Source organism: Hyperoodon ampullatus, assembly GCF_949752795.1.
Source record: "Hyperoodon ampullatus genome assembly, chromosome: 18".
Taxonomy (NCBI): Eukaryota; Metazoa; Chordata; class Mammalia; order Artiodactyla; family Ziphiidae; genus Hyperoodon; species Hyperoodon ampullatus.
Window position 1 is genome coordinate 52118251 of NC_136931.1, and position 12899 is coordinate 52131149.

A 12899-nucleotide genomic window follows, 5' to 3' on the forward strand; every position below is an offset into this window, starting at 1 on the left:
AATAAAACCTCCAGGAAAGGTTTGGAAAATGCCCTTTATTGCATAGGACGTTTCTATTGTCATATGATGTTAGACTGAGTGCCGGTCCCTTCATCCTCCTTCAGACCACGGCATTCTGTCTGCTACTATCCCGAGGGTCCTTTCTTCTCCCTGGAAGGGATAAAACAAATGAGGTAGAACAGGAAGAGACAAGAAGCACTCCAAGCTCTGCTGGTCAGGGTTACCCTCCAGCGTTGCCTTAATGCTCAGAGCCACACACACCACAGTGAGCTTGGCTCCAGATCAACTACCACGCAACGAAGGTTCTGGAACATTTCCATATCTCGGGGGACCTCATTTCCACGTGACTCTCTTTCATATTCCCCTTTGTCACAGAAGGCTAGGTACAGTGGTCAGGGTGAGATGTCAGCTCAGGCCCAAGGCTCTCAGACCTCAAAGTTCTGGTCCTGCAAGGGCCCCTGTCCTCTCTTCAGACCACTCCTGGCTCTCTCTGCCGAGAAGGAGCTGCTGGCAGTACGTCCTCTAAGAGTTGAGGTCCATCGTGCAGACCCTGAGAAAACTCCTAGGAAAAAGCTCCACCTTCTTGTTGAAGTCAACAGAGCTCAATTCCTTTGGTAGTGCTGGGTGTGTCCCAAGCTGATGCAACTGCAGAGCCATTAGGTCAACCAGCACATGTGTGCGGCCCCTTCCCTTAGACTCCTCTGGGCCCTCGTGACATAGGCTCAGAAGACTGCCAGCCTCAAGCCTTATCTCTTCCAAGGGACGGCCACACCGTCTTCCAGGACTTCTGTCCCATGAATCTCAGTTGCTGTGTGGAAATCAAAAGAGAGAAAAGACCCTACCTGCGGGGTCTCTTCGGGCTGGGGCCTTCCCCCGTGGGCTGCTCTCCCTCATTCTCCTTTTCTTCTTGCTTCTCTTCCTCCTCCTCCTCCTCCTCCTCTTCCTCGGGGGTGCTCTGGATTCCACATTGCCCATCAGCTTGGCCATGGTGAGATGAAAGACACGGCAGCTGAAGCCCTCCAGGACGCCGAACTTCACGTGCTGCTGGAGGATCTCCAAGGTGGGGAAGACGCGGCAGCAAGCCATGCACCTGAAGCCGGTCTCCATGGTCACCATCCAGTCCGGTGTCTTGGCGCTGGGTCTCTCCTCGACGGCAGGTGACCCTGATGGGCTGCCTGGCTCTGCCCTTTCCTCATCCTCTTTCTCCTCCCCAGTGGGCTCACTGTCAGACAGGAGGCTTTCAGTGCACACATCAGAAGAGGGGTCAGTGGCTACTGTGCACACATCCTCAGGAAGGGTCACTTCTTCTATCCTCAGCTGCTTTTCAGGCAACTCCAAGGGTTTCTTTGTCTTCCAGGAGACAGCGACACCCTTGTTCACTTGTACCTGCATGTAGTATATTTTCATGCCCCTTTCCTCTTTGTCTGGGTGCAGATAGTTCTTACAGGGTGAAGAGGGTGAGGAGGAGACACAGTGTGATGGGGAAGCGGTCTCTCCTTCTTCCTGATCCTGGGCTAGGGATGCTCTAGGCTGGGCAGTGTCTCGATGAAATCTCCGGATTCCTGAAAAAGGAAATTAAAATCATAATAACATGCGTGGGCCATGCCGGAAGCTGAGGGAGCAGGTGTGGTAGACGAGAGAGGGACATTTGCATGACATAGCTATGTCGTGAGCTTCGTGTCTGTTGGCCGTAGGACGGAGTGGTGTATCTGGTGTCATCAGTGGGCTTTTCATCTGCATGTGGGGGGATACTGGAGCGGTGTCTGTATACAGGGGTGTGGAGTATGGTGGTGAGGGCTGTGGTATGTGAGCGATGCGGCTGGATGCGTGTACGACGAGGAGTGTGAGTTTGGGAATCTCGGTGGTGCATTCCTTGTGGAATGGGGCTGTGGTGCAGGAGAAGCGCACTGTGGGTCACGTGCTTGGGGTGTATGTGTGCACTGAGAAGGGCTGTGCCTGGAGGGCGCATGTGTGTGTGTGCTGTGTGGACCTGAGCTGGATGGTCCTGCTCTGAGGCTGGAGGTCTATGATGCAGAACTCTGTCCTTCTCTGGAAGCAAAGGCAAAGACAAAGCCTACATTTTCCTCTGAAGATGCTTAATCTGGTCCCTCTTCCCTCCACCTCAAGCCCAGACCTTTCCGGCCCCTGCTCCTTGACTTCCCCACCATGGTAGTAGCAGTATTCACACACACACACACCCAGACTCAGCTGGCATCCACGCCCTCGTAACAGCTCAGCCATCCTGCCCAGGCTCTTCCACAGAGCCCTCATCACCTCTGATGACCCTGGGTTTCCTCTCAGCCTCCCTGGGATCTGTGTGCCTCCTGCCTCACAGCCAAGCACCCCCTCAACTGAGGAGCCCCGCGCCCTTACCAGCGTAGATGAGCTTGCGCGGAGTAGAAGTACAGAAGAAGTATTTAGAGGCAGAGGAGACCTCCCCTGCCCCTGGGCTGCAGGCTTGGGCCACCACAGTGGATCCAAGCCGAGGGAGATCCTCTTGTGACTTCGAGATTCCTGAGGGAGGAATGAAAGGCTCAGGGTGGGTTCATCAGTCCTCTGTCCACAAATATTTACTGAGTGTGTGACACGTGTCAGGTGCAGTGAATACACACAGTTGAGAGTGTAGTTCCCAGTGGATACTCGAGGATTTAATTCCAATCAATACTTATTCTCTCACTGTCTTGTTGGTAATGTAGGCCTCGGTGGTGACTGTGAGTGTGTGGGAACAGTGAGTGATGTGTATCAGTTATGTCTGTGGTGAGTGTGGGGTTGGCGTGGGGAGCACAGTGCAGATGTGTCTATCTGTGTCTGTGGCCTTGTGTGCATGGTTTCTGTTCACAAGTCAGGAATTCTGGGACATGTAACTTTTCCTTATTGCATGGTGTGGCTTGTATTTATGGTGTGTGTTCATTCATTCATTCACCAAGATTCAGTGAGCAGCTACTCCTGTGTATCCGGCACTCTTCCATTGTTGTAGTCTTTGGTAACGCTGCACATTCTAGTAGGGGAAGACACACACTAAACAAAACTACATAAATATATAATTCATCAGCTGGTGGTAAGTATATAAGGGTTGCCAGACTTAGCGAACAAGAATACAAGGCACCCAGTTAAATTTCAGTTTCAGATAAACCCAGAATAATTTTTTAGTGTAAGTATTCCCATGCAGTGTTTGGTCTTACTTATTTTGAGTGTAAGTATGGCCCATACAATATGTGGGACATACTGATACTGAAAAATTACTTGTTGTTTATTTGGAATTCAAATTGAACTGGATAGTCCATATTTTCTCTGGCAACCCTGACATGGGTTAGTGAGACTGTGGTTTACTGTGGTTTGTACAAAGCGGGTCTGGCATTACTCAAGAATGTGTTATAAGTGTGGTGTGTATGACACGTGACTGGTTCTTATAGAGGTATTTAGAGATGGCTGAAGTTAGCTGTGTTTGTGTGATTGTTGAGGAGATACATATATATATAGTGTGTGTGTGTGTGTGTGTGTGTCATATATATATAGTGTGTGTGTCTATATACATATCTCATCTCCAGCGTTTGGTGTTGGAGGAGAGGATTGTGATACAGGTGGGTTGTGTGAGAACGTAGTACAGAAGGGATGCATGTATATACCTCCATGTGCTGTGTGTGGTTTAATAAGGAAGTTATATGTGGGGTGTGTGATATTTTTGCTGTATCAGAGTGTACATGGGTGTATGAGTTACTGTCTCATAAAACACCCCTAACAAGAATTCTGTATACACTCTTACATACACCGAGTGTCAGCCAGGTCCAGGCAGGGTGACAAGAACTTTACCACGCAGACTTTATATCTGGTAAGCACTCTACCCCCATTCATCCCGCTCTTCTCTGCACTACCACACACACACACACACACACACACACACACACACACACAGAGGAACATAGAGCAAAATATTCTGAATGGTCAGGGGCAGTCATTGCCTTCCCCAGCCTGTCCCAGCCACTGCCTGAAAATCTGCCTGCTGTCTAGAGCTCCATTCCCAGGGCCCATCCTACAGTCTCCAGGGCCCTGGGCCTGGTAGGAGCTACTGGGCTCTAATCTGGGGCAGAGGCCTCTAGCTGGAGCTCTGGGGTGACCACCCCTCTCCCAGGGCAAGCTACTCGCCTCCATTTAATGCACGCAGGCACCCCGTGTCCCGTGGCTCTCAGAGCTCCCCGCAGGACCCTGAGGCCATTTCTCACCCCCGCCCACGCGGTCTCAGTCTCTGGAAAACCCTTCCCTTCCCTTGATCTCCTTTGGGAAATTCTTCCTGTTGAAGGAATAAAACCTCCTTGCTTTCAATATGACACCATCCCTAGACAAACAATCTTCTTTCGAAGTGCATTCCACTTGTCAAGATATTTTTCAACAGGGCCTTCAACTCATGGGGCTTCTCTTTCCACTTTGGTAAAAGAGGCCAAGCAACTCATGGGTCTCTCTCAGCATCCTTGCATCCTTCACATCCCCCACCTCATGACCCCAGGGAAAGATCCAAGAGAATAAGAGAGAAATCGGGGACTGAGAAAAGCTGCACCTCTAGGTCTGTGCAAGCAGGATGCAGCCTGCTATGAGTCCGACAAAGCTCCAGGCCCGGCTGCCCCAGGAGAGAGTCCTCAGACCAGCGGAGCTGACCTCCCATCTCCCAGGGGGCATGTGGCCGTTCTGTGCCGTCTCACACCACAGGGACCCTCCGGATAGATATGGCAGCATCAGTGAGACAAGGTCTCTCGCTCCCTGCTTCACAGGTGACACGTTCTCAGTCCCCCGCTTCCTAGAGAAGGTTCAGTTTGGCAGAAACCCATGTGCCCCAGACAAGTTGCCCCCCACATACCTCCTCCGTTCTCGGCAGTTTCCTGGGACTCTTCATTTTCCAGATGTTTCCTCTTTTGTCGCCTTTCCATCGTACCACCTAGAAGTCTCCCTTAGAAGATGCCTCAAGAGATGTCCAACTCCTCCTCTTCCCTACAGGTTGGCCCTTGTTGGCTCTTGGGCAGTCCGTTGAAATGATTCAATACAAATAAAAATAGTCAAGTCTCCTAAATGGCTGAAAAACTTGTACCACTTAGTGAACCAGCAGTACTGCCTAGTGCTCACCAGGGCTGTTATGTTTGCAAGGTTGCCAGGCGCACAGCGGAATTCTGTGACCTCAGTGATGACATCAGAGCATTCGGTGGACCTAGGTTGAGCACAGTGTCTGCAATAGCACAGGCCCCATTTTCAAGAACAATTTCTTTTTCCCAGCCGAACCTTTCCCGTGAAAGGGAAAGGTTCATACCATATCTATTATAAATTGTATCATACCATGTCTATTATAAAATTAACATTTTGATTGGAGATCTTTTTTTTTTTTTTTTTAGTTTCTGCTTTATAACAAAGTGAATCAGTCATACATATACATCAGTTCCCACATCCCTTCCCTCATGCATCTCCCTCCCTCCCACCCTCCCCATCCCACCCCTCCAGCACCGAGCTGATCTCCCTGTGCTCTGCGGCTGCTTCCCACTATCTATCTACCTTATGTTTGGTAGTGTATATATGTCCATGCCTCTCTTTCGTTTTGTCACAGCTTACCCTTCCCCCTCCCCATATCCTCAAGTCCATTCTCAAGTAGGTCTGTGTCTTTATTCCCGTTTTACCCCTAGGTTCTTCATGACATTTTTTTTTAATTCCATATATATATGTTAGCATACGGTATTTGTCTTTCTCTTTCTGACTTACTTCACTCTGTATGACAGACTCTAGGTCTATCCACCTCATTACAAATAGCTCAGTTTCGTTTCTTTTTATGGCTGAGTAATATTCCATTGTATATATGTGCCACATCTTCTTTATCCATTCATCCAATGATGGACACTTAGGTTGTTTCCAGCTCCGGGCTATTGTGAATAGAGCTGCAATGAACATTTTGGTACATGTCTCTTTTTGAATTATGGTTTTCTCAGGGTATATGCCTAGTAGTGGGATTGCTGGATCATATGGTAGTTCTATTTTTAGTTTTTTAAGGAACCTCCATACTGTTCTCCATAGTGGCTGTACCAATTCACATTCCCACCAGCAGTGCAAGAGTGTTCCCTTTTCTCCACACCCTCTCCAGTATTTATTGTTTCTAGATTTCTTGATGATGGCCATTCTGACTGGTGTGAGATGATATCTCATTGTAGTTTTGATTTGCATTTCTCTAATGATTAATGATGTTGAGCATTCTTTCATGTGTTTGTTGGCAGTCTGTATATCTTCTTTGGAGAAATGCCTATTTAAGTCTTCTGCCCATTTTTGGGTTGGGTTTTTTGTTTTTTTGCTATTGAGCTGCATGAGCTGTTTATAAATTTTGGAGATTAATTCTTTGTCAGTTGCTTCATTTGCAAATATTTTCTCCCATTCTGAGTGTTGTCTTTTGGTCTTGTTTATGGTTTCCTTTGCTGTGCAAAAGCTTTGAAGTTTCATTAGGTCCCATTTGTTTACCTTTGTTTTTATTTCCATTTCCCTAGGAGGTGGGTCCAAAAGGATCTTGCTGTGATTTATGTCATAGAGTGTTCTGCCTATGTTTTCCTCTGAGCGTTTGATAGTTTCTGGCCTTACATTTAGGTCTTTAATCCATTTTGAGCTTATTTTTGTGTATGGTGTTAGGGAATGATCTAATCTCATACTTTTACATGTCCCTGTCCAGTTTTCCCAGCACCACTTATTGAAGAGGCTGTCCTTTCTCCAGTGTACATTCCTGCCTCCTTTATCAAAGATAAGTTGACCATATGTGCGTGGGTTTATCTCTGGGCTTTCTATCCTGTTCCGTTGATCTATCTTTCTGTTTTTGTGCCAGTACCACACTGTCTTGATTACTGTAGCTTTGTAGTATAGTCTGAAGTCAGGGAGCCTGATTCCTCCAGCTCCGTTTTTCGTTCTCAAGATTGCTTTGGGGCCTCCCTGGTGGCGCAGTGGTTGAGAGTCCGCCTGCCGATGCAGGGGATACGGGTTCGTGCCCCGGTCTGGGAGGATCCCATATGCCGCGGAGCGGCTGGGCCCGTGAGCCATGGCTGCTGAGCCTGCGCGTCCGGAGCCTGTGCTCCGCAACGGGAGAGGCCACAACAGTGAGAGGCCCGCATACCACAAAAAAAAAAAAAAAAAAAAAAAAAAAAGATTGCTTTGGCTATTCGGGGTCTTTTGTTTCTCCAAACAAATTTTGAAATTTTTGGTTCTAGTTCTGTGAAAAATGCCAGTGGTAGTTTGATAGGGATTGCATTGAATCTGTAGATTGCTTTGGGTAGTAGAGTCATTTTCACAATATTGATTCTTCCAATCCAGGAGCATGGTATATCTCTCCATCTATTTGTATCATCTTTAATTTCTTTCATCAGTGTCTTATAATTCTCTGCATACAGGTCTTTTGTCTCCTTAGGTAGGTTTATTCCTAGATATTTTATTCTTTTTGTTGCAATGGTAAATGGGAGTGTTTTCTTGATTTCATTTTCCGATTTTTCATCATTAGTGTACAGGAATGCCAGAGATTTCTGTGCATTAATTTTGTATCCTGCTACTTTACCAAATTCATTGATTAGCTCTAGTAGTTTTCTGGTAGCATCTTTAGGATTCTCTATGTATAGTATCATGTCATCAGCAAACAGTGACAGCTTTACTTCTTCTGGAGATCTTTTAATGTCTTTTCTAGAGAGATTTAATATGAATATTTTAAATGGTCTCCAGTTTCCCTGTGGATTATTGACATTTTAAACTCTGCACTTCAATTTTCCCTCAATACGTGTAATTTTGTCACGGCTATTTCTGTACTTAAAGATGAGGAACTGTATAATTGATTTCTTCATTTTTTTCCCATCTCTTTCCAAGGTACTGAATTTGATTGTGTCTTACGAATGAGGGAACAATTCTAGTCCTTGAGTCAGGACATTGGGCCCTTTACCAGGTAACTCAACCTATCTGGGCTTCAGCTTCTGTATGTGCGATCAAGAGGCTTGGACTAGCTGACTTTTCAAATGCTGTGTTTCTTTGATTCACTCTCACTTACTGATCTGCTCCTTAAGAAGAGGGTCTGTTCTCATAAAGTAACAACAGTCTTTTCCTAACCTTGGGTTGGGCGGAGTTTAACTGGTCGTACTCAGTTTGTTAGTTCTATTTCCTTCTACGTATGCTTAGCTCTGAATAATTTATATGGCTCTTGTGACTATTTTTAGATCTTATTTTTTTCTTATTTTCTTTTACAGTTTCTAATTTGTTATCGCCAGTGTAGAGGAGCCTGATTGATTTTTAAAATTTATTGATCTTGTATGTGTGTGCCTTGTTGAACCGTCTTATTAGTTCCTGCTAGTTTATCTGTGGGTTCTTTTGTGTCTCCTAGATAAATGAGCATATTAAATGTAAATAATGTGTTCTTTGGATAAAGTTTATTTTCTTGCATCTATATATATAGAAGCAATATGTTGAAGTGATTTAAATATTTCAATACTTACATACCTGTTATCACAATCTAACGTTCTTGATCTTCTTTTCTTTCAATCAATATTATGTTTTCAAGATTTATCCACGTGAATCCATATAGATCTAGGTCTTTGATTTTTGACTGTTTGCTATTATTTCATCACATGCGTATAGCATCACTTATTTTCCATTCAAGCATTATTGGACAATTGGATTGTTTCCCTCCCTTCTCTAGAACAAACAACGTTTCCTAGAATATCCCTGAAGATGTCTGACAGTCGAGAAGGGCCAGGCTGCCCGAAGGATTGCTACTTGCTTTTAGCCACCTTCCAACAGGCCATCTCCAGCCAGCAATTTGAAGCACAGCTGAAATGAAAACTCCCCCAAATGTGGAGATGTTAGGAGCTTCCTAGAAGGTGGGAGGTTAATGATAGGCATCCTGCTGGGATCCCAGGGGAGTCTGAGCTGGCCTGAAGCTCATCTTCCTCCTCCACCTCTCAAGAGAAATGTGGAGGAAAGAAGACTTCCAAAACTGTGAGTAGGCAGAGGGAGAGGTATTGGGGGCCGAAGCTGTAACTGAGGTCTTGGAGTGGGCTGTGAGGACGCAGAGCCTCTAGAGAGCCAGGCTCTGCCTTCTGAGAACTTCTCCCCTAAGGCTGCTCCTAATTCAGGTGATACCAGCCATATAGAGCCGACTTGGCCCACACTGTCACAGAAAGCCTTATCAGAATCTCTTCTTCTTCATACACTCTTGTGTCTGTTACTTGGTTATTGCCTTTGGTGCTCCACTGATGTGAACCACAGTCGCCAGGGGATGGAGGACACTAGTGACCCATCTTGCTCTGTGGCCTCAGTCCACAGCTTGAGGGTAAGGGAAGAGGCCAAATGAAGGTCAAGAAGGAAAGATGGAGTTTGAAGAGAAGACCTGAGTTAAGGGTGTCTTCTCAAGTCTTGATGAATGAAATGTAGCTCCAGTACCTGAAGTCCTGCTTGTTCTCAAGGCTGACCACGGGGCTGGGTGCACTCAGTGAAGGAGCCGTATACACTTAGTATTTCCTTGCTTGCTCACACTTGCCCTCCTCTGATACACCCTCTGCAAGCCTGATCTTCCCCTGAAAGAACTTTCCACCTGCTACTGTCATCTCCTGAACATTTGCTTCCCCTTCCTAGTGTCCCCCTAGAATGCCATTGCAGCCAATTCATAATTTGATAATCATGCTTCTTACCATATTCTCAGCAACTTCTGATAAATTTTATTCACTTTATTCCATAGTCTTCACACATCAATAATCTTCCTTAACTTCCTAGCTGCAGGTTAACCCATTCGGAATCATTTCTTTTTCTTTCTCTTCTTTGGCAAATCCTTTCTATCTTTTAAGGTCTTTTTCTTGTCTCTCTACCATCCTGCCTTCCTGAACTTCTTTTTTTTCCGTTTAAGTAACCTTTCAATCTCCTTCCCCAATTTCCTCATAAACATTTAGAGTTTATGCCTCACACGTTAGACAGCGGTTTATGAATGGCCAGGCATAATGGACTCAGAATGAGTTGGCACCCCCGAGGTACCTGTCTTGCTGGGGAGCCACAGGTGAAGGGCTGGCTGCTGGACACATGTTGGCATGGAGTCAGGCTGAGTGGCCTCAGGGTGTTTGCTCTGCACTTGTGTGTGTTTCTCCCTAGTTGGTTTCCTTGTCCAGCCACCTGTGCCCTCCCTCCATCCAGCCCAGGGAATCCTTCTCATCACAGGGGTAGGATGTTTGTCTCATTTTCCATCACATCCTTTCCCCAAAGTTTGGTTGTGAGTTGTTCCCATTCCAAAGACCTCTCCTCTTTGAAGAGAAAAGAGAAAATCTTTTCTCTCCTTTTCTCTCACTTCACTTCTGCTCTATTATCTCCTCCGTCCAGAATGGCCCACTGACTCAAATGGCTGTAGATCCAAAGATGGCAAGAAATGCCAGCAATTCTGAGATAATAATACGCATGTATCAGGAACACTGGAAAACCTTTATCCCGCCACATTAAACAAAATTGCACTTCCAGTGTATTCAGAGTCTCAGAAACACAAATGATACAGAAATTGAATTACACTCAAGTTTTTCTTTCCTCCTTTCCTGATTTATTCTAATCCTCAAAGTTAACATGATGAACTATTTGTTAGGTAAAGTTTCAGACATTTTCTACACATGCACACTTTTCTTTTTTTCACATAAGAGTGTGAACTAGGTCACTTTCAACATGCTGTGATTCTGTGATTCACTGTCTCCCACCGAGTCATCCACAGATAAAGTCATCTGTTTCATGGAGAAATATTTCCAATAGCTAATAGCCAATGTCTGTGGAGTGCTTACTCTGTGTCGGTTTCTTGTAACTACTTTACAGATCTTTTGTACAACGTACCCATGGACCAGGTACAATGATAACCCCCAAGTGACAGATAAGTGCAGATAAGTACAAATAAATACAGAGGCCAAGTGACTTGCCCAAGACACTGGAGCAAATCAAAATCCATGCCTCTGTAATCATTTTGCTCTATTGCCTCTGTCTGGGAGGCTTGATGATTTGGCAACTAAAACCTTAAATATCATGTTCCATTTTTATATGTGTGACACAAGCGTGGGGCTGTGATATGGGGTAACTAGCCTGACTACTTTTGAAAACCCTTATGCACCTGGATGAAAGTAAGCCAGGGACTGCAAGCTATAGATTGAAGGTTTCCTACCAACTTTTAAAAATAGCTTCTTGAATGCAATTTATGTAATGTCAAGTCTAGGATGTAGTCCAAATAGTAACAGAAAAATGGAGATATGTAGAAAAATACTTAAAGTTGACAAGTATTGGGAGTGTAGTATTTTTGGGGCCAGCGTGTAGACCACAGGAAAACTTGCTGTTTCCATCCCAAAGGGAAGAGCCCTACGTTGCAACTGCCAAGGTCCCTGGGGCAGCAAGTGTGCTCAGTGCTTAGTAAAGAAGCATCCTCAGTTTGATAGAATCCTATGGGAGCCTTACATTTGGTTAGCAGTTCTACATTCTTGATGTACTAATATTTTCAGGGTGTGGGAGGGTATCAAGCTCTGAAAATACCCTTGGAGAGATTTGCTTATTCAGTTTGGCTTTTTCAATCTCCCTACTACTTCTTTACTAAACACCAGGCGGTTTCCTTCACTTTTCAGAACCATGTTGTTTTTCCCTTGTCTAATGAACTTTGAAATACTTTTGGATGAGCTATTAAGTTTGGGAAAAAATAAACATCTCTTTAAAATAAGGAAGATAATAACAATGACAAGTAGAAAAAGCTCTAAAACAGAGAATATCCTCCATTCTAGCCAATGACTGGGAGTGGAAGGTTGGTGCTCGCTGTCCAGGACGTAGAAATAAAAGCTGAGGGGGCACTGAGGCGTCTCCTGGATCTCTATAAGCCTCCATCATTTCTGCTGAGTAGGGTTGACAGATAAAACATAGGCTGTTTAGTTAAATATGAATGTCAGAAAAACAACGAGTACATTTTGAAGATAAGTATGCCCCAAATAGTATATAGGATCTACTTATACTAAAAATAATGACTTATTATTCATGTGAAGTTCAAGTTTAACTGGGTATCCTGTATTTTTAGTTACTAAATCTGCCAGCCCTACTGATGATCCACAATGGAGGCAGTTCAGGAGTGGTACATGCTGGCTCTCGGACAGTCAGAAATTGCTTCAGCAGATCCAGGTACAGTATGAAATTCTTTTTGGATGTAGCTCAGAAGCCATGGCCAGCCCTTGACTGCAAGTACTGCCTCGGGTTTCCCTGAGGTGGGGTCAACCTTCCTCTTAATGGCCTTTTGGTCAGTCTGGAAGACCATATCCAAGGGGAGCCCCAAAGTCAGTTTCATCCTCACAACCATGTTTCCAATTCCTGGAATTGGCTGCATGTGACTCACAAGAGCTGAGGAGGTTTGTGGAAATTGGGAGTGTCATAGCTTGAACCCTTTGTAGGTAAAGTTTTGCTGTTCTGAGAGTTTGAACAGGAGCAATGTGAAAGACTCCAGGTCCCCAGGTAGCTAGAAATAATCCTGTTCTACTTCTGTGTATGTGACAAGTCTCTAATAGTTCAGAGAGCAAGTATCTGGTCTTAGAAAGACTGATCCAAGCTTGGATGTTTCTGGTGACAAGGCAAGGTCCTGAGTTTCAAGTTCACCTTTTATGGTTGAGGAGACAATAAGGTGGTCAGAAGGGAAATCATGGAGGAGACCTTGGCTTCATCCATTGTGCAGGCTTGTATATGTGGTTCTATGTAGATTGTGTTTCAAAGGTGGAGCTTGTTTACAACTATGAACATTCTCCGATGTGCTTTTTGGACCTTCATTCCCAGAGCGAGAGCAGTGCCGAGGCTCTAGAAATGCCATGGATATTCTGAGCTGTCAGTGGCATTTCCCAGGTACTGTTCCCTTGGTGCCGCTCCTTGAAATGTCCAAA

The 12899-nt window shown here is 45.2% G+C and overlaps 1 protein-coding gene across 1 annotated transcript; it reads right to left on the minus strand.

The window, feature by feature from the left end:
* Positions 1-838: 838 nt before the first annotated feature.
* LOC307066880 (protein FAM170A-like) lies at positions 839-4919 on the minus strand (the record flags this gene model as incomplete). The annotated part of the gene is given in 4 exon segments (XM_079724101.1): positions 839-955; positions 961-1562; positions 2374-2514; positions 4850-4919. Coding segments are annotated over 4 exon segments (930 nt in total).
* Between the last annotated feature and the right edge of the window lie 7980 nt (positions 4920-12899).